Source organism: Miscanthus floridulus, chromosome 3 (assembly GCF_019320115.1).
Source record: "Miscanthus floridulus cultivar M001 chromosome 3, ASM1932011v1, whole genome shotgun sequence".
Taxonomy (NCBI): Eukaryota; Viridiplantae; Streptophyta; class Magnoliopsida; order Poales; family Poaceae; genus Miscanthus; species Miscanthus floridulus.
The window spans coordinates 106,043,677-106,066,102 of record NC_089582.1 but is presented as its reverse complement, the minus strand read 5'-3'; the positions used below and the strand labels follow the sequence as shown (position 1 = coordinate 106,066,102).

Here is a 22,426-nt window from a genome sequence, read left to right as displayed (position 1 = left end):
TTTGGCCCTTCTCGTTGGCTAGCTTGTAGGTCCCGGGCTTCAGCACTTGGGCGATGATGTACGGTCCTTCCCATGGCGGGGTCAGCTTGTGGCGACCCTTGTTGCTCTGCGCCAGCCTCAACACCAGGTCGCCTACCTTCAAGTCTCGGCTTCGGATGCGCCGGGCCTGATAGCGTCATAGGGTTTGCTGGTATTTAGCCGAGTGCAGCAGCGCGACGTCTCGAGCTTCCTCTAGTTGGTCGAGGGCGTCCTCTCGGGTGGTGCGGTTACTTTGTTCGTTATAGGCCTGTAGCCTTGGGGAGCCATATTCCAAGTCAGTGGGGAGGATGGCCTCGGCCCCATAGACTAGGAAGAAAGGCGTGAACCCCGTGGCTCGGCTTGGAGTGTTCCTCAGGCTCCAGATGACCGATGGGAGTTCGGCGAGCCATTTCTTGCCAAACTTCTTCAACCGGTTGTAAATTCTTGGCTTGAGGCCTTGTAGGATCATGCCGTTGGCACGCTCTACTTGGCCGTTAGTCCTTGGGTGTCCTATGGCCAACCAGGCCACACGGATGTGGTGGTCGTCGCAAAACGTTAAGAATTTTTTGTCGGTGAACTGTGTCCCATTGTCGGTGATGATGGTGTTAGGAACCCCAAACCTATGGATAATGTCAGTAAAGAACAGCACTGCTTGCTCGGACTTGATTTGATTGATCAGACGAGCCTCGATCCATTTGTGTGGCAGAACCTCCTAAGTTATAGGGCCCACATGCACCTGTCACTGTCCGACGACCTTTGACATCTATGCATATGTTTCCATTAACTTAAAAAGACTATCGGGTGTCCTCGGGGAACCCCGAATCATCCACGATTTTCGAGCAGGATCACGTTATAGAGTCATTACAGTATTACAACATTTATTCAAATATCTACACCAGAGTAAAAACAGCGGGAGTCTTACAATAACATAATTTACAAAACAGTAGTTTCAAACCTCGCAACTAGGTTTGATGTTTATTACAAAACGAAATAGTGGAGTGGCATTATAATATAATACAAAACACAATGAAACTGCCCTGCCCAAGGGCCACACATTTACTTCTCATCGTCATCACAAGGTACAACTGTCATGCAGCACGATCCAAAATAGATCTGCTCATGAGGGTCACCTACAACAAGGGTCACGAACCCTAAGTACAAAAGTACTCAACAAAACTTAACCGAAATAAAACTGATAGAACTTAGGAATGTCGGTTCATGGGATTCAAGGTATGGCTTTAACAATAATCAAAGTTCTTTTGCGTAAAAGCTCTTTAACAAAATTCTTTATATAGAAAACTTCATAAAATCATATACAAAGCTGACACGATCCATGTTGAGATCATGAAACTTCATATCCAACACCTTCACAAGCCTTGTTTGATTTCCAGTTATTAGTACTACGATGATGAATAGAGAAGTGAGTCTCTATAACCAAGGAGCAACGACGATTTGAACCGATTAAACCCAGCTGGGGATTCCAGACCACACGACATATGCAGGTCCCCGACCTACATATATCAACCTACTCTCAGATCCTCTAAAGCAAGAATGGGTCCGCGCCACCTGAGAATATAGTACTCCACCAATCTAGCCCATTGCCACGTGGGTACACGCTATTCCCGCCATCTCTCCACTCCCAGTGCGCGAGTAGCCATTCTCGTAATAGAATCGCCAAGTTCAGGCTTACCAGAGTATGTGGTTAGTACTACAAAGTCTCACCGCACACAGTTCAACAACGGACGTGCCTTAATCGACACAGGCGGAAAGAACCTGCTCACAAGACCTCCATGTCTTGTGGCTCACACACACCGAGTCCGCCCGGTCTAGATTTATTACTCCACATTCCCATATCACATGATAACATAAGTTAATCAAATCCCATTTAAAGTTCGCAGGTGACAGGTAATCACCTGACTTTTATCGTTCTACGCATAGCTAAGCATAACTAGGCATATACGAATTTAAAACTGGTAATATGGTAATTATGGAATAACAAAGTGGGTAATGTACCAATTTGACTTGTACTTGACTCCTAATCACTTAATGCAGTAAAAAGAAGCAAAAGCGAAATCAATTTATAAAATACAAGGTAGGGTTGTATGCATCCGGAGCTTGCCTTCGTTGACGAAAAAGTCCGGTTCCTGCGACGTTTCACAAGTATTCGATCCGACCTCAACAGACGGATTAACTTCCTCAACAACTTGATTAATTACCACGTGTTCACCTTCGTTCACTACACGTAGTAACAATGCCATGTTTAACATGATGCGGAATATGAAACATGATGCTCGATGATGGATGCAAAAATTAAGAATTTGAATACAACTTTCCTTCGCGGTACAGTGGCAAGTCAAACTAATCAAACCTTTTTCGCAACACCCAAATCAATTGCCAAGGATCATTATCAACTAATCACCTAAGGACATCACTCAATCAAAAATTCAAACAAAACCTAATTCATTAAAGGTTACAATTTGCTTTTATGAATTAATTATTTAATTCAAAATTATGAAATAAATCAACTTACTCTAATTGAGCTCAAAATTTTTGTAAATGTTCATTACATAATAAGTAAGTGGCAAAACAATTTTCATAATTTTTGGACAATTAACTAAGCCTAGAAAAATCATGGAAATCCATTTATTAATAAATTGAGTAATTTTTATCACATTCAAAAAGTACTGAAAAACATTATTTCATATTTTTCTTAAATACTATACATCACAGAGAAGTCACACAAAAATTTTCATAATTTTTGGAGCATTAAATAAATCTACACAAAAATAACAAATTGCATCACTATTCATTCAAATCTGAAAATAGAAAAATCCATTTGAACGCTGAGTCACTGACAACCCGACCCCACCTGTCATCCCTAACCTCACGTGTTTGACCACAACGACAACGGCGCTGATCGGCGTAAACTCGTCGACGGTGAGTCCAATGGCGACAGTCAAAGTACCAAAATAATCACCAAGACTAGCATCGATTGACGTTCCTATCAGCACTGATTACGGCCCTATACCAGCTCGTTGTCGGCCATGGCGGACGCGGTGGCATGGCAGCGCTACGCCGGCAACGCAAGCACAGTAGAGGTCAAACACGGGATCCAGAAAGCACCAGTGGCTCACCCCGAACGCGTTGAAGCAAGGAGCGAGGTCAGAGAAGCAACGGAGAGGCGTGACGACGTTCACGGTGATCACGGCGGAGCAAAGATCGTCGGTGAGGAAAAACCGGCGACTACAGTGGTCAAAATGAGCAACCAACTATGGATTAAGTACCACAGCATCGAAACGAAACGGAATCAACCAAAACCAGGGACGGAGATACACCGTGGAGCTCTGGCCGCGGCGAATCATGCTCAGCGGAGGAGTTGCCGGCCGCGAGGAAGAAGACGATGCAACTCGAGTTCCTGACAAAGACAAGTCGAATTGGTGGGTCGGCTGGATGCGCAAGGAGTAAGCGAAGCTGGAACTAGCTTAACTGCGATGGTGGAGCACAACAACGACGGCGCGGGCTCGCCGGAGATGAGCATGGCGACGGGAAAAATAGAGCAAGAAGAAAGGCAAAGACGACGGCGGCTCAGGCTATAAGGGGGGCCAAGAAGCTCGAGGAAGCTGCGTTGTGGCCTTCACCGCGCCAGCGCGATGCCAAAACGGCCACGACCGCGCCTGGAACGCCGAAGAAGAAAACGCCGGCAATGTAGCTTCGGCGGGTGGACACTGTTCACAAAAATTACAGTTTTGCCATTCGCCAAATTTCACAAATTACTCCCAAATTTTCATAACAACTCAAAAATCTCCAAAAACAAAAGTTGTTCAAAATCAAAAGTTCTACAACTTTGCTTTAGAAACCTTACCCAAATTCGGCCTACATTTTGAAATGAACTTTTGAATCCAAAGCGGGGATTTTTAAGGAATTTTGCCTTTTTAAATAACTTCAAATTTTACTACACAACTTGAAAAACTCCAAAAACAAACTTTGCTTAACTTGTCAAGCTCTACACTTTTGCTTTTGGACTCAACCCCAAAATATGCATAGATTTTGAAATGGATTTTCAGGGTAGGATTTAAATGCTGAAACCCGGGGTTTTCACGAAAAATTCAAAATCAAACAAACTTTGAGCTTGAGTCAAACAATACAATTCAACCCATACCACATGAATATAAACTTGTTTTAGTGTATGCATCTCAAAGTTTTTAATATGACCAATTGCCTTGCAATGCATATGATGATATGGCAGTTTTAGTATTTAAACACCCGGGGTGTTACAATTTGGAGAACTTGTCGATTGATACCAGTAGATGGGTGTAGCCCCCGGGGGGCCTTTTGTAGAGGCCCGACCATGTCGAGCCCCCACACGGCGAATGGCCACATGATGGGGATGGTTTGGAGGGCCAGGGCCGGGAGATGTGTCTGCCGAGCATAGTACTAGCATCCTTCGCAGGAGTGTACTAGCTTGGTGGCATCGGCAACAAGTGGGTACTGCCCAGGATTCGGAACATGGTTGGGGTGGTCATCTCAATCAAAGGTGATCGCCTCTCGAGACTAGTCGAGGTACCGGGGAGTGGCCACCTTGACTGAGAAGACCTCTCGGCGTTCCCTCTTTCGCTGCCGCGCCGTAAGGCACGCTGAGGGTCTGCCGAAGATCATGAAGGCGTTGTGTACCTTGGGGAACCCATCATCCTTATCATCGTCCTGGTCGCCGGCGCCCTTCTGCTTGGCATCATCATCGGGGAGCCCGAGCCTGGCGTAGTAACGCCGCAGCATGGAGCAATCCTCGAGGGCGTGCTTTACCGGGCCTTGGTAGTAAGGGCAGGGTTTCTTAAGCATGTCATCGAAAGGTCTGGGGCCCCTGGGGCCTCGGGGATTCTTGCGTTCTGCGGCCACGACCAGATTGGCCTCGAGGACGGCCCGCTTCCCCTGGCGATCCTTCTTCTTTCTTTTGGGGAGGCGGGGAACCGAGGCCTCGGGGGCCTCATCCCTCCGCTTCCCCTTGGCGTCGTTCTCAGGGAAGATGGCCCCTATAGCCTCTTCGCCTGAGGCGAAGTTGGTGGCGATGTCGAGGAGCGCGGCGGCCGAGTGCGGCACGTTCTGGCCTAATTCTCGGACCAAGTCTCAACAGGTGGTGCCAGAGAGAAAAGCCTGGACGATCTCTGAGTCGTCGACGCTGGGCAACTTGGTGCATTGTTTAGAGAAGTGCCGGATGAAGTCTCGGAGAGACTCGTCTAGTTTCTAGCGATAGCTCTTAAGGTCCAAGGAGTTTCCAGGGTGTACGTATGTGCCCTGGAAATTCCCGATGAAGATCCAAACTAGGTCATGCCAGTCGTAGATCTGAGAGGGAGGAAGGTGCTCGAGCCAGGCTCGCGCCGAGTCTGACAAGAGCAAGGGGAGGTTGCGAATGATGAGCAGGTCATCATCCACACCACCTAGCTGACAAGCCAGGCGGTAATCAGCGAGCCAGAGCTCAAGGTTGGTCTCGCCGCTATACTTGGTGAGGTTGGCTGGCTGGCGAAATCAGGCTAGAAACTGAGCATTGCGGATGGCTCTACTGAAGACCCGAGGGCCAGGTGGTTCAAGAGAAGGACTGCGGTCTTCCTCACTATCATAACGATCGCCTCAATGTGGATGGTAGCCTCGAGCGGGCCCCTCACTATCGTGGCGCCATCGCCAGCCGACCACCTCGTGGTCGCCCTGTGCCTCACGTCGATTATCGAGGCGGTCGTGGACCAAGGGGACCCTATTGATTGTCGGTGCCCGAGCGGGCTCGGGGCAAACCAAGGCCTCCCTATCCTACTGGTGCGGTGCTAAGGGGAGGTCCGAGACAGCACCGCGCTGCCGAGAGGCGAAACTCTCGGCCTGCTGCACCGTGGTGGTCTTGAGGAGATCCCAGAGCTCGCCGCGAACCCATCGCCCTTTCGTGGTGGAGGGCTCGGGCATTGCGCGCACTAGCATCACCGTAGCCACGACATTCTGGCTAGCGCGATTGAAGATTGGGGGACGATCGTCCCCTTCGTCGTCGTTGATGCGGTGGTGTACGTCACGAGCCCGTCGTCGGGCTCCTCCACCATCACCACGGCCCTGCTGCTCCTGCTTGAGAGTGTTTCGGAGTTGTTGCAGAAGGAGCCGATCTTGCTCGACCTTGGCCTAAAGCTCATGGAGCTACTCCAGGTCCAGACGTCGAAATTGTCCGAGGGCAAGGTTCTCGTTCCGTGCTGCCGGTGGGACAATGCATGACGGTGTGGCATCGCCCATTCCCTGATGAAGCGGAGTGCGGTTGCCCACCCCCTCGTCCTTGTCGCCTGTGCTTGGCATCCCAAGTCCGACGTGGAAGCACTCACGAGAGGGATCGTAAGTACCTTCATCATCAAAATCGGAGTAGCCAAAGCAATAGTCACTTGCGGCCAAGAAGCGATGCATGGTTTCGCTATCGTGGAGGTTGGAGAAATCTGCTCCGGCCCATGCCTCGTCCTCCTCCGAGGAGTCGGCGTGGGTGTGGGTCGATGCGGTGGTGTCGAAGTCGAAAGCGAAGCACTGGCGGCGCTTCGAGAGATCTGCGTGAGCGGAAGCATAGGCGGAAGCATAAGAGGCGGCGGCATTTCTCAACCCAAAGGGGTATGGAAATGGTGCCATCGCCGGGTTCTGCTCCGCCGAAGTTGGCTCCTTAGGGAGTGGTGGAGCGGAACTTGACGTCGGGGCATCGCCGGGTGCCACCGGTGTTTTTCCTTTGTCCAGGCTCAGGCTAGACAGGTCCCCAACTAGGGACCCTGCGCCAACAGCTGGTCGTAGGATACCGGTGGAGAGCAGCGAGTCGCCATGGGTTCGCGTGGCATCGGGGTGATCCTGCTCGCGTCGTACCCAGCGAGCGCGGCGAGAGCGGCCGCCCGGGCGCCGCCTGCGCCTGGGCTGCCAGTGCGTGACATCGTCGTCGTCGGCAGGCGGGGCTCGGGGTGTGAGAAGTACCATGTTGTACTCGTGCCCTAGAGACATGAACTCTAGGCTCCCAAACTAGACCACCGTGCCGAGACGCGATGGTCGTACGGGGTCTGCCATTCGGAACTTGTTGGGATGACAAAATTGACACGCAGAGGCCCCTACCTGGCACGCCAACTGTCGGTGTTTTGGACCGGGGGATCCTCAACCAACTAGTGAATTTATGCTGCGTGTTCCCAATCCCGGATGGTGATGCAAAGAGATACAAGGTTTATACTGGTTCAGGCAATTGGTGCCCTACGTCCAGTCTGAGAGATCGATCTTGTATTTCTTGCACCGAAGTGCTTGTAGTAGGAGGTTACAAGCACTGTGAGAGAGGGAGCTAGTCCCAGGTCTCGACGGGAAGTGATGTGGGCTGCTTGAGACGTTGCTCTCAGGCGGCAGGGAAATGTGCGTGTAACATGGTGTTGTTCTTCGTGAGTGCCTCTCTCCCCCCCAGAAATGGCCCAAGTCCTTTCCTTTTATAGTTTGAAGGGAGGACAAGGGTAGTACATGTGCTAACTATACAGCATCATGCGAACAGAGGCGGCGTGTCCGAGCCCTATAGCCTGTTCCTGTGCGGTGTGGTCGTCGGAGTGGTCCGTCCTTGGAGCGCTGGGGTGATGTGCTGGTCACATCCGATCCTGTGCGTCATGGGAGCTCTAGGGCTGCCTCGGAGCGGGTGCAGCGGTTAGCGTGCGGGTCGCTATGGATTGACTGCGCGCGAGGTCGAGGCTCGGTTGGTGCCGAGGCCGAACCGCGGTGGGGGGTCTCGGTAGACGTGAATCCCGAGATAGCCGAGACCCTGGCGTAGAGTGCCGAGGCCTGGAGGGAGCGGTCGATTTGGTACACTGGTTCGGAGGCGATGATGACCCGGGCCAGACTTCTCATGCCGCGTTGTCTTCGGGGCGGGGATTGCGGGGCACAGTGCGGGCGCTGATTGTGGGCACAGCGCTAGAATACAGTGGCCGGTAATCCTCGCCGCGCCCTGTCTCAGCCGGTATGGTGTTGATGCGAACTCTTGTCCCGTCGGCCACTCCGTGGTGTTGAGCCGCCGTCCGGCTGAGATCGCGGGAGTGGTTGACGCATTAATAGGACGTGACATGTTGTCGGGAAGACCGGTCGAGGCGGGAGCGACGGGTTATTGACAAGCCAGCCTCGAGCGATACGGAGAATAGCTGTCTCATTCGAGGCTGTACGCACGGGGCCTCGGGCGAGACGGAGATTGGGCTCCTCGCCGAGGCCTTCTGTGAGAGGCCTCGCGCGAGGCGGAGATTTCGTCAAGGCGTCGAGACCTCCCGTGCGAGGCCTCAGGCGAGGCGGAGAGCCGGTGGGCTCGGACGGGGCCGGTGATGAACCCATGGCTTACCTTCTGGCTTCGTTGTTGACGGGATTTAAGTGACTCTTTTGGTGTACGCTCGGGGTACCCCGTTCTATGGTACCCGACACACATATTACTTCCCGATTAAAATTAAAGTTCATCAAGGGTCAGCCTTAAGCCCGTATCTCTTTGCCTTGGTAATGAATGAGGTTAACAGGAACATATAAGGGGATATCCCTTGGTGTATGTTGTTCGCTGATGATGTAGTGTTAGTGGACGAAAGCTAGACGGGAATAAATAGGAAACTAGAGTTATGACGGCAGACCCTTCAGTCTAAAGGTTTTAGATTGAGCAGAACTAAAACCAAATACATAAGATGTGACTTTGACGAAGTTGTACAGTAGGAGGAGGATGTGAGTTTGGAAGGTCAAGTAGTGCCTAAGAAGGATACCTTTCGATATTTGGGATCGATGCTACAGAGGGATGGAGATATTGATGTGGACGTTAGCCATAGAATCAAAGCAGGGTGGATCAAGTGACGACAAGCTTCTGACATTCTCTATGACAAGAGTGTACCATAAAAGATAAAATGCAAGTTCTATAGAACGGCGATTAGACCGGCTATGTTGTATGGAGCAGAATGTTGGCCTGCAAAGATTCAATATGTTCAACAACTGAGTGTTGCAGAAATGCGTATGTTACGATGGATTTACGGTCACACAAGAATGGACCGAGTTCAGAATGATGATATACGTTATCGCCTAGAGGTAGCAACAATTGAAGAAAAGTTTTCCAACATCGATTGAGGTGATTTGGCCATGTCCAAAAGAGACCTCCAGAGACACCAGTGCATTGTGGAATCCTAAGTCAAACTAATAATATAAAGAGAGGTAGAGGAAGACCGAAATTGACATGAGAAAGACAATAAAAAGAGATTTTGAAAGCTTGAGATATACCTCAAATATCTATATTTGAATAGGAGTACTTAAAAAACAGCTATTAAAATGCCTGAACCGTGACTTGGGACTCTCGGTGGGTTTCAACTCTAGCCTACCCCAACTTTCTTGGGACTTAAAGGCTATGTTGTTACTGTTGTTGTTATTAGAAATGCCTCCAAAACCAAGATATCCATGCAACCCTTTCGACCAATATCAAATTAGCACATTAACAATGAGAGCACACATTAACATTGGATGCATCCAAACTTTAAAATCTTTCATACAGACATAAGTTTTCATAATTACAATTCTTTAGGCAAGAATATCCGCCTCTGAAGAACTGATCACTAACTACACACCTCACTGCTCATTGCTGCTAAATGATCTGACGTCTCCATCAAGAACAAACAGCTGCCATCAGCTGCCAACGGCGCCACTACCACTGATGCCACATACGCATGGCCTGCACACTGTCAGATGGGCATACAAATGAACTACGTCAATGCATAAGCATTTTCAAAAAAGAAAAAAATGCATGAACTGTATTACCTTTTTGTTTTAAAAAAAGGCTACAACTGAAATATGATTGATTAATCTAACACTAGCTGCTACTAATTATCACTAGAATAGCCTTACCCGCTTGAACAAGCGGGTGATATGAGCAGATCAGCTAAGCAACTAAGAAGAAATGCAGTGATGCACCATGGAAAAGAAAATCCAGAGGAACCTGGAACCTGGAACCTCTACAACTACACCTCTCCAATGTGTTAACTCCACTAGATCACATCACATGAGCAAAAATACTATTCTTATGCAAGCTAACTAATCACTAATCTCTAACACCACTATCTCCTGACAGTACAGTAAGCAGACAACAATTAAACTGCTCGATCTGGGGATACATCTGAAGTACCAAAGACAGAGTAGGAAGATGGGAATCGAAATAAACTTACCTACAGCCTGCAGGGCTCCTGTCTATGTTCGTGGCTGTAGAACAAGCGGACGACGCACATCACAGGAGGTGCAGGCGAATCATGTGGCAGGAGATGCAGGGAAGGAGGATTTCCATAATATCTATGTAATTGGAGCTCAAGAAGCTGAATAATGCAGATTACTGAGATTTCCATATGCACAAAAGGCATTAATCTGACAAACCCATATGCACTTCCATATGGTTGTTAAAGCTTAACTCCATGCTTGAATCACCAACAGGGACTCCATGAGTGTGAAGGGACCTTGCGCAGCGACCACAATTAATAGTGTGCTATTTCAAAATTTCATGCATCTGCGAAGTATAGGAGGCAACAGGATAAGACAGATGGCGAATGAAGGAGAAACAAAATGCGATTATGCGACAAAGAACCACTGCTAGCAGAATGGTGAACAAAATCGATTTTGAAATATTAGACAAAGCAGAATGGTGAACCTTTCCTTCTGCAGGAAGAGAACTTTTAGCTTGTTCTACCTCTAAACTTCTACCCACTAAACCGCTGGTCGAAAACAATGTGAGCCAAAAAACAACATATTCATCCATCACGAGTACTTCATAGAGATTGGCTGTTGACAATCAGAAAATAGCCATTTCTATCATGACCTGACCATAGATGGCTACTTGACCTAGAATGATAAATTCCTAGAGCTGATTGAATATACATTCAGAAGAACAGATGCAATAGAAGATAGCAAAGGTTGCTACCGAGTACTGACTAGAAGAAAGCAGCATTTCCAAATTGGAAACAGTGTGAGCCATCATAAAGTGAAGAAAATAAAATAACAAAGCATCAACACACTTCTTAAGTTAACCTCATATTCAAGTTGGCGGGAAAATTATAGTTAAACAACATATGAACTACCAGGGAATTAGTCGGCATTTTAGAAAAGTGTAAAAATGGAACCATTATGGTCTATAGATAATGTGCAAACACTTCAGGTTCAAACAGTAGCTTGACACAATATCACAAAACTTCTAGTGGACTATTGAATTAAGCAAATGAACATGATTTTTCATTTGATTTGAGTCATTTGACTGCTATGCTAGGTTCTAACTTCTCAATTGCTGAATGTTGTGCACACTGTGGTTAGAAATTTGACCACTAGCTTAATCTTCCTGCACCAATAAACATGTTGTTATGAAGATGTACATTACAAATGAGAAGATTAGAATAAGGTTGATCTAACTAGTATTACCTAGGTGCTCTCATCCACTGCTTGTCCATGATGGCTGCAACACTGTAAATCTCTCTACAGCTAATGTAGGTTGCCTAGTGCTGAAACGGTGAAGGCAGGACACCTACTAAAACAGAACAATCGTGTGTGTAGTATATTGTTTGTATTATAACTGAACAAATAGTATAACTAGCACTGTTTATTTAACACAGATCAAGTCAAATAAAAAAAATTGGGAACACATTTTGAATCCATCAGCATCTTAATAGAGGATTTAGATGATTATTAGTGGCTATGGGGATATACCTGGATCGGATTGCACCTTCGCGAGGGGCGGTGGTGGCGATTGATAAATGAGGCACGGTGGTGGTACTGATGGCGGAGATGCAGTGGAGCACCTCCTTGTCGGCGAGCTGGTGAGCACTCGCGGCCTCCTCACACCGGGATGTAGTGGAGGATCTCCTCGTCGGCAAGCTCGCGAACCCAACAATCTCGCCGCCCCGCCTCCTCGCAGCCGCGCCGCCTCCTCGTCGCAGCCAAGCCGCCCGACGCAGCCAAGCCGCCTCCCCACAGCCACCCCGCCTCCCCACAGCCGCGCCGTCGGCGTCGCTAAACCCTATCGCAACAGGTGAAGGGAGAGGATAACATAACAGGGCGAAGATTTTTGCGACAGATATGGGGAGAATACGGGAGGGATACGGGAAGGGCCGCGTCGTCCTTCACGAGCTGGGCCTGGGCCGAGAGGACAACCGATGCATTTGTAAAAAAAAAAAAAAAAAGAAGTAAAGATTGGGGTAGCTACGTCCGATTTTTTGTTTTTTAGTCTTTCTTTGAATTTTTTTCACAAATATGTCCCTAGAGTTATGATTTCAAAATCTAGGCCCTTAGCTCGGCGCCATCGTCGGTGGCGCTGAGCTTATATGTCTCGACGCCATATATTCTGGCGCCTAGGTCGGGGCCACGTTGCGGCGCGGACGCTGACATGGCAGCCAACTCATACAACGTGGATCTTGGCGCCAAGCTCGGCGCCATGAATCTTGGCGGCGTGATTATTGGTGTCGAGCTCTGTCTTATACGGGCCCTCCATTCCTTTCTCTCTTTCTCTCTTCCTCTCTCTCGAGCCAGGCCGTCGCGTCCGCCGCCGCGCATTGCCCCGGCCACCGCGCCCGCGCCCGCACCGGCGCCCGCGCGCGTGGCCTCGTCTGCGCCCGCCACCGCTCCCTCGCTCACGCCGCCTCGCCACGCACCCGCCGTGCCGGCCGCTCACGCCGCCTCGCCGCACGCCACCGTCGGTGGCGCCACAAACATCAATTCCTCACCATCTTGTTAATGCGGCGCTGACGAAGTGTAGACTCAAACGCAAAATTAGAACACATCTAATACCTCTGTCTATAGTGTCCTCTTCATCGGACTTGACTATCTTACCAGGATCGCCGCACAAGCACATGGGCACTAGAACACCACTAGACAGAGGCAATGGGTCGAAGGCATTTCCGGTCATCCGACCATAACTATAATTCAACAAATTTCGTTCTAAGAACCGAAAGCAATTAACATTAAATCCTAAACTTAGGGTTTCTCATTTGATGTACAACAATGAACCCATAATATAACAACATGCGCTGAGGTTATCTTGGTTTGTTAGCTTTTCCACGCCTTGGCATCCTACGGTTGTATAATACAAATATTAAAAATTGCATGAAACCCTAAGTAATGACGATTCTTAGGTTGAAAAATCCGACTAATATATACCGAATCGATGAAAAAAACTAGGAGGGGAGCGAGGATACCTTGCTCTCAAAAATCTACGGATCAAATCAAAGTTTCCAAGGTGCAATATGCCAATTCGTGAGGTAGGGCGAAGTGGAGAGAGAGAAAACCCCAGAGGAATGAGAAATAAGAGGAAGAAGGCTCGGACAGGAAGGTTGGGGGCTAGGTTAAAACACCACCTCGGCGCCAGGATCTACGGCGCCAAGCTACATGCCAAGTCATCTCCACGTTTGCGTCGAGCCCAAGACCTAGGCGCCTGAATATATGGCGCCGAGCTAAGGGTTCAGATTTTGAAATCATAACTTCTGGGGCATATTTATGATTTAAAAAAAAAGTTAAAAAAACAAAAAATTCGGTAGCTACGTCGTCCACTCGTCCTACATGGCTGTAACAGTAGGAGCGCTCCTTTTCTACGGAACAGAGCTACATGTGCACAGGAAAGGCATTCGGTAAAAAACGCCTCAAAATGTTGCAAGCAATTAAGGCGTTTTTGGTAAAATGCCTCTAAAGATTGTAGTTATTTAAGGCGTTTTTTAGTTTTGCCTTTAAACAAACACTTTTAGAGCCCTTTTGAGAGAAATGCATTTATACAACAATAAATTAAGGCACTTTAAAGAAAACACCTTTAACAAAATGCCTTCTATTAATAGACATGCCGTAGTATCAGGTTTCTAATGCAAAAATAGTTAGAAAGAAAATATAGGAAACTATTGGAGAGGTAAATAAATTGAGGTTGCTACTTATTTTGTTGACTCGCTAAATTTGTGGTTTAACAATTTAATTATAGGAGGAGTTGCTCATAACATCATCGGGAGTTTCAGCTTAATAAGAATAGTCTTTGTTTCCTCATTTCAAGAGGTTACAAAAATCCGGAATTCATCAATCATTAGAATCGTATGCCGAAACATAATTAATACATCCAAACATTAGAATCTTCTTTCAATAATTAGCTGAAAAAAGCTTAGTAGAATCGTATGCCGCTTATTTAGCCTCTCTTAAATTTCTTTTCCAGGCTCAAATGTCTGTAGTGAACGGTCGGGTCTAGTGGTGCCGCCCCGCTGGAACTCTCAGACCGGACTTCTCCCAAACGCAGTAGTTGTTGCCATGGGCAACGGCGTGGAAGTCTGAGGGGATCAGGTTCCCGACGTCGTACCGTGACCCGATCTTCACGATAACCTTGTCGTCGATCTTGGCGACATAGAGATCGCCGTCGGCGGCAAGGATGTTGAGCTTGCTCCCCGGGTGAATCCCGTTTCTTGACCTCACTGCAGACAGCGCGCTGATCTCCTGCTTCAGGTTCCAGTCGAAAACGTGGTCGTAGAACTGAATGAATTACAGATGCAAGGAAAGTACGTGTCAGCTGCTGGAGCTATGGTCGTAGATTTCTGAACTGGTGATGGGGTTGCTGGGGACTCACGATGCATGGAGTTCCTGGGTGCGTGAGGATATAGGCGTAGCCCTGCATGACCTTGTCGGAGGGGAATGGCCACGAGTTCTGCGTGGAGCCGGTGTCGTGGTTGTCGACGAACGTGACGGCCTTCTCCGGCAGCCAGCCGATCATCCCGGGCGCCTTGTCGTTGCCGTCCTTCATCCGCCACAGCTCGCCCTGGACGGCCGCCTGCAGCACGCCCTTGGTGGTGAAGTCGAACGCCGCGGCGGGGCCGCCCACGGCCTGCGCCCAGTTCACCAGCTCCTGCTTGTCGGCGTCCTGGTTGCTGGACGGCTCGCCGTTGCCGTCGTAGCGCAGGGAGCTCCATATCTCGGCGACGACGAAGGTCGGGGCGGTGCTGTCGACGTACACCTTGGCGACGGCGGCGGAGTAGCCCTTGGCGAAGTCGAGGCGCCAGCCGTCGAAGCCGAGGTCGGACTTGAGCCAGTTGAGCCAGCCGGAGAGCTCCTCCTGCACGCGCGGGTTGAGGTGGTCGATGTCCGGCGCGGCGCCGAAGTCGGCCCCGGTGTCGCGGTGGCCGCGCCCGTTGGAGTACTGCGTGTCGTCGCTGCAGATCATGTCGGGGCCCCAGTCCAGGCGGCTGTCGGGCGTGCCGCCCTCGAAGACGCAGTAGATGCCGCGGCTGTCCTTGTATTCGGCGCAGCGGTGGTTGATCACCACGTCGGCGACGCACTGGACGCCCCTGGCGTGGAACGCCGCGATCAGCGACTTGAGCTCCGCGTGGGTGCCGTACTTGGACGCGTCCAGGTCGTAGAGGCGGCCGGGCATGTAACCCTGCGGCGCCACCGAGTGTGACGGCGGCGGGAGCCAGACGTGCGTGGCCCCCGTCGCGGCGATGTCGTCCACCCGCCCCCGGAGGTAGTTGTACCACCCACCTTGCTTCTTCCACGACTCCCAGTTGAACCCCTGCACGCAGACGCAGCATAGATATCGATCAGCATGAAAATAATCCAGAGAGCTGTGCTAGCACAAGCCTGGTTGAGTATTTTTTGAGCGATCGGCCGGCAAGAGACGAGGACGCTGATGAGCTCACTGTACCTGGAAGAGGACCTGGGATTGGGCCAGCTGGGAGCCCAAGCCCAAGCAGAGCAGGACCAACACTAGGAGGCTGCACATGGCAGCCGAGTGCTTCGCCATCTCTGCTCTAGTGCCTGTGCTGGTATATATGCTACGTAAAATGCAAGGGAGGCTTGTACTTGGCTGTGTGGAGCACCATGCCCGTGCAAGGGAATTTATAGGTTGCATTGGTTGGATCCGGTGGCCGATTGGCGCCGGCGGATCGTTGTAACGGACTAACAACGGATAAGTTCCGTTGCTTCAAACGAGAGCAACGACATATGGATGATGGGAAAGTGTGATGCTATCGTGGCACATTTAAGAGGGGATAAAAAGGTGCGCGAGGTATGAGTCGTGTATACGTACATACAGTGCATGATGCGTGGGGTTGCGTATAGTGAAGTGCAGGGACGCGGCGAACGGTATGGGTGATCCGTTAAGGGAGAGAAAATTGTTATTTCGCCGTTATGCTTCGCTCTTTTGCCGTCCCGCAAATGGAATTCGACCGTCTGCCATTTTCAAACACGACGTACTGCCAGAATACCCTGGACCAGTATATGTACCATATTTTGATTTTGAATTTTTTTTCGTTATTTCCTTTCCCCTTTTACCCCTCACCCATCCCACCAGAACGGGGAGGCGGCCTACAAAAAATAAACACAGGGGTAACAAAAAAATATACAAATGCACATATCTGAAGAGGCTCGATGAGGTCCGTGGTGTTCCACTTGCCGTGCGAGAGGGCTGTAGGCGCGGTTGTTGCCGCTGGAGGACTGACCGGTGAAGGCAGATGATTCACTGATGGTTAATAACCAAAGATCTCTGTCCAATTCGCAAGAAAATGCAAGAAAGCAGTCAAATCTTTCTCAAATGCACTCAGTAGTCCAGAGGAAATCAGAACTGCATTCTATATTACCTCAAGAGCATTTCAGCGACCACATGGTGATTGGCGTCCATGCTGGCAGATGATACACAGTAACACAGATGGTTAATAACCAAAGATATGTGTTCAGTTCGCAAGGAAATGCTAGGAATCAGTCAAATCTTTCTCAAACACGCTCAATAATCCTGAAGAAATTAGAACTGCATGGTATATTACCTCAAGAGCATTTCAGCAAACACATGGTGCCTGGCGTCCTTGTCGACCTGAAAGGCAGCATGAAAGGAGAGGGAGGGGACGCCAAATGTAGAGACGGAGAGTGACCCGAGCGAGAAGCGGAGTCGACGCTAGACGGGGAACGGGACGACGACCGTCGTCGCGCGTGACAGTGGCGTGGCGACCTCGGCAGGGGCGGGAGGCGGGCGGCGCTGGGCGGGGCAATCGTGTCCGCGGCCACCGACGGGGCTGGGCAGCACCGCGCCGTGCCGGGAGGTGGCCACCGCTGGGGTGTGGCACCACCACTGGGGCTTGTTGGCACTGCTGTGCCGTGCCGCACCCGCAGCCCCCTACGGGCCTCGGCTGCACAGCGCCGTGCCAGCGGCCTGTGGCCTACTGTGCTCCCCTGTTGTGGGGCCGCGCCAGGGCGAGGTGCTGGGAGAGGGGGAGCATCCAATCCAAGAATCCACAGCAGTGACACACCGACCGGGTACCTTCCGGAGCTGTTCGCCGGCCGCGCGCGCCTGCTCGACCCCCTATGGGGCCAGCCCGAACTCCGGCTTCGTGCCGTTCTCCTGCCGGCAGCAGACCAAGATGGCATCAGTTGGAGAGAATTGGATTGAGGTAGGAGATCCTTGGAGCGGGAAATCGAAGGAATAAAGTGGGCTGCTGAGACGGAGGGAGGGATTCGTACCAGAGATGAGACGATGAGCGCGCGGCCTGGGCAGGACGGGGAGGCGGCGGCAGCGCCGTCGACCAGCTTGCTGCCCGCGCGCCGGTGAGACCTGGCCGCGCGCCGGCGAGTTGGGGCGGCCGCGGTGGGCTGGCCGGGGGAGGCGGCAGCGGCGCCGTCGACCACCTCGCTGCCTGGCGGCGTCTCTCTCTCCCCCGTTCCTTCTCTCCCTCCAGTCCTTGTCGTGCGAACAGAACAATATAAGGTTCTGATAGGATGGGTGAGGGGTAAAAGGGAAAAGGAAATAGCGAAAAAAAATTAAAATTAAAATATGGTACATATACTGGTCCAGGGCATTCTGGCGGTGCGTTGCGTTTGAAAATGTCAGACGAGCGAATCTCATTTGCGGGATGGCAAAAGAGCGGAGCCCACGTTTGATGATGGCGAAATAGCAATTTTCTAGTTAAGGGACGCCTTCAGTGCATTTCCAATAGCCTTTTTAAATCTTACTCTCTAAATCATCATTTGGAGAGTCATTTGCATAATAATCGTTTTCTATATTTTTTTTTCATTCTCCAACAGTTCATCTATATCTCATACACACTCTAGAGAGCAATTCTCGTCTTTTATTTTTGGCTAGCGAAAAATACGGAATAGAAGATGATTATATTTGAATAACCATTTAGATAAGCTGTTGGATTGTAGTTTTTCACCAAAATCTCTATTCCTAGCATTTAGGAAGGATATGGAGAGCCTCTTGAAGATGCTCTTAGGTTGGGTAACATTTGGCTATCTTTCGTCATGGTTCGAAGTGTTCTCTGGCGGTTGATTATTGCATGTTTTTGGGCAAGGTATTGCAGTATCCATCTTTCGTTGCTGGTCAATAGCGCTCCTCAGTGGTGGAGGATGCAGTAGTGAAACGGGCAAAGCCAAAGCGGACGACGACCAGAACCATACAATGTTTGTGAGCCAGCGATGGCCACTGACCCAGCCATCTTTCTCTCTAAAAAAATCAGTAATAGTACCTTATTTCTATTGATATAGGAGTGAAATATATGTAAAGTCCCTAGAATTGTCGTGGGATGTAATGCAGGCCCTTAAACTCTTAAAATACATTTTTAGATCCACGAACTTATCTCTATATGTCATTTAGGCCCTATACTTTCGAAAACACTGTTTTTAGATCCCTGGACTTACCTCAGTATGTCACTCAGGTTCTTGAACTTGCCATAGTGTGTCAATAGGTTCAAATAGACCCGATCCACTCCGCGCCATGACATCACTTGCCACAGCAATTGGATCCATACCTCATTCGTGACCAGGGTAGGAACTTAATGGCAAAACAATAGTTCGCCTACCTCTTCTATCTAAGGACACTAGCTTTGGTCTTGTCGCCATTGCTACTGATAATGTCGTGACCTTTGATATGGAGGGTGATGAAGACATGGGATTGAGATGGTGAATTGACGATTGTGATGAGATGCCACACTAGATTGAAACGCGAAGAGAGGGGATAGCATGGATATGGAGGTAGGAGAGAGAGAGAGAGAGAGAGAGAGAGAGAGAGAGAGAGAGAGAGAGCATGCACATGGAGCGCTACGGACCAACATGTGGGCTGACTGGAGCTTGTTTGGAGACCACTTGTGTATTTTACTCTCTATTTGTGGCCAAAGCCAACGTGAAGATGATCAAAACCATATCTAATGCTTGTGAGCCAATGATGTCCACTGATCTAGCCACTTCCTCTCACCTTTTCGATGTACTGGCAGTGATAGTAACTATTTGTATTGATATAGCAGAGAATTGTAAAATAACAATTTGAGAGGTGTCATCTAACATTGTCTAATTGTGTCAATGTATTAACAAAGGTGGGTATTCTAAGGCGACCATCTCTATAAAATGGTGATTTTTAGAGGTGAGTTCTTGAAGAGTGTCGCATCTAAAAATTGGTTGCCGGTAAAGGAACACTTAAGAAGCTTGCCACTAGAAATAGTTGTCTAAAAAATCACAACTTTTTCATATGAAAGTAGGATGAAGACTAAATTTATTCCACAACTGTAGAGCTCAACGTGGTATACGACTTTGTAATTGATAACATTTTGAAATTTTATATTTTCAAACAACCTTGGATGTTGACATGATCTATACCAAAATTATAGTTCTTAATGTGGTCTATATATTTATAGTTCACAAGTTTATGGTTTGAAGTCGTTTAGAGTCCCAAGTGTGCATTTTAATTTCTGTAAGTTTGAAACTTAAATTTTAGATTTTTCAAATGACATAGGATGTTGACATGGTCATACACATTTTAAATCATTTTTAAGATATATTTTAGAAAAAATAAAACTAATTTTTGGAATATATTTTAGAACTAATTCGAAGCCATTATAAGAAAAACAAATAAAATATTTTTGAAACCATTTTAGAACTTAAATTTGAAGCATTATTAAGCTTATTTTGAAATACATTTCAAACTATTCTGAGAATTTAAACCCTTCTCTAAAATAAACTTTAAAATACGTTTAAACTACATTTTCAAAGACTTTTGAACCTCAAACTTAAACTCATTTTGAGAGATCTTGTTTTTGAAACATAAATTTGAACTTTATTTTTTAAAACATTATTATTCAAGGCCTAATCGAATTTTTGAATTTGTTTTTTCTCTCAAATAAATTATGTAATCGGATGAATGCAATGCCCCTAGGAAAATTAAATTTAGATTTTTTTATAAAGAAAATTTTATTTATTCAAATGGGCAACAAACTAAATTATTTTATTTAGCGAATACTGTTTACATCCCAAAATAGAAATTTTAAAATATAACTACGAGCGCTTTAAGCAGCTCCACTAGAAAGAGGAAAACAATCCTCTTTCCTAAAGTTGTCATATAGGGGAATAAGGTGAAAAAACTGCAGCAGCATATCCCTTTTCTATCCTCTTTGCCTATATTTTTTTAATCCCTTAAAACCTCCCCTCAATCCCTCAAATAGAGGGGAGCAAGCAACTTTTTCTCTCAATCACCTTTCCTTCCTCAATCTGGAGCACAGTTCTGCCTCGTATACTCTGATTTCTTAATTTCTTAATTTCTTTTATATATATCCTCAGTCCGGTGGAGATGCTCTTATCCCCCAATCGTGCAAGATCATCTAGTGTCACATATGCCCAACCGTGTAAGATCACCCAGTGACAAGCCCAAGGAGGGGGATATGGCGTATCGCCGAACCATGGAGTGGTTGGTGTCGCAGTATAAGAGAATAGCGCTCGTAGTAAATAGAATTTGGACTTAACTATTAGGACAGTACTAGCGCCCGGATGTTTGGACGGACATCCGTATCCAGACGTCCGCGGCTGCTGCATGCCTGCGCCGCTTCCCGCGCCCGTAGCCGCGCAATGCTCCATCCCTCCGCTTCCCACACACATGCACGCCGCCCCAACATCTACAGTAGGCGGCTGTGCCAGGTGAGTCACATTGCAACATGTGTAATACTAGATCTACTTTTGAAATATTCAGGTGAAACTTTTGCAACATGCGTCTCAAGAAAGATGAAACACAAGAAAACCCATTGCAAAAACATATGCCACATCCTGATAAAAACACTTGCATACATATGTGTAAAACATAGACAACATCCAAATAAAAACACTTGCAACATACGTCTGAAAAACAAATAAAACATTTGCAACATACGTGTATAGCCACTACAACATATGCAATATCCTGATCTACTTTTACAACATCTATATGAAACACTTGCAACATACCACTGAAACATCTGCAATAATTAAAACATATGTTTGCATCATTGGGGAAGAGAACGAGGCTGGTCGATTTTCAGCCGTCAGGGTTGGAGCCAGTGGCGTGCGAGCACCACCAGCACTGGGCGCGCTCGTGGGTGCCCCTTGGCTCAGCTGGAGACAACCTGAGGCACCCTGGCACTTGCGCCCAGCCGCCATCAGCAGGGGCGGCGCGCGCGGCCCGTGACGGTGACAACGTTGGGTTGAGGAAGAGGTCGAAGAGGCACTGTGCGAACTGAGGGAGGAGACGGCATGTCGACTTGGGCAGAGGAAGGAAGCAACGGTGGCGGCGTGGGGGCTCTGCTGCTGCTAGCGGACACGAGAGAGACCTGGAGATGGAGAGGGTGAGACGGAGAAGAGAAATAGAGAGATGGACAAGGCGGAGTGAAAGCCATGTCCGAACGGACGAGCGGGCGGACACTCGCATTCGAGTATTTGCGTAACTAATATCATGTCTTTAATAATATCGTATGTGATCTCACACGTTTATCTCGATAGATCCAATTGATATTTCTGCATGTCAAAATTTGGGGACAACTTATCGTTGTTGTGAGGTCTAACTTTGGATCTGTGCAGGCTCAGTTGGGCTTGAAATCGCACCGTATTCTGTTATGGTCGGGGCTTTGGCAGGAAAACCTGTTCGGCTCCATTTCATATGGGCTAGAAACCTCTGTTCCGGCCCATCTCGGTGAGTGAATTCACCAGACCTAAATTTGTTGGCCCGGTCTGAAATTGCTACCGTCCTTCTCGTTTTGCCGGCCGTATGTCTATAACTATAGGCCCAGTTAAATTCACTTACCATGTATCCAGAACGATGAAACTCAGGCTGTGTTTGAAAATTTGGCTACGGTAGCACTTTTGTTTTTATTTGGCAATTATTGTTCAATCATGGACTAATTAGACTCAAAACGTTCGTCTCGTAATTTTTAACCAAACTGTGCAATTAGTTTTTTTTTGTCTATATTTAATGCTCCATACACGTATCGCAAGATTCGATGTGATGGCTACTGTAGCACTTTTTGGGAACACTCAATTTCATTTCCCCATTCAAATCTTACTTCGATGAGCCGAATGGATTGCTTATGTCTATTTGACTGCTTCTGTTTTCTACTGCAGTTGACAGTCAAGTATACCCGTCATTTTAGAGTGTATCAAACTTTCACTCATT

The 22,426-nt window shown here is 48.2% G+C and overlaps 1 protein-coding gene and 1 long non-coding RNA gene across 3 annotated transcripts; both read right to left on the bottom strand.

Moving 5' to 3' along the window:
• Positions 1-9,453: 9,453 nt before the first annotated feature.
• Positions 9,454-12,061, bottom strand: LOC136546361 (uncharacterized). 2 transcript variants are annotated; one of them, XR_010781338.1, is made up of 4 exons: positions 11,725-12,061; positions 11,440-11,542; positions 10,206-10,537; positions 9,454-9,722 (listed from the first exon to the last, which is right to left on the bottom strand). It is a non-coding gene; the product is annotated as an uncharacterized lncRNA (long non-coding RNA). The 2 variants fall into 2 exon arrangements; XR_010781339.1 differs by lacking the exon at positions 11,440-11,542 and having other exon boundaries at positions 11,725-12,060.
• Positions 12,062-14,177: 2,116 nt separating this feature from the next.
• On the bottom strand, positions 14,178-15,775 carry LOC136542017 (alpha-amylase isozyme 3C-like). The gene is made up of 3 exons (XM_066534247.1): positions 15,677-15,775; positions 14,606-15,544; positions 14,178-14,511 (listed from the first exon to the last, which is right to left on the bottom strand). Exons 1-3 carry the CDS (start codon positions 15,773-15,775, stop codon positions 14,230-14,232), a joined length of 1,320 nt encoding a protein of 439 aa, XP_066390344.1. The 3' UTR covers positions 14,178-14,229.
• Positions 15,776-22,426: the final 6,651 nt, after the last annotated feature.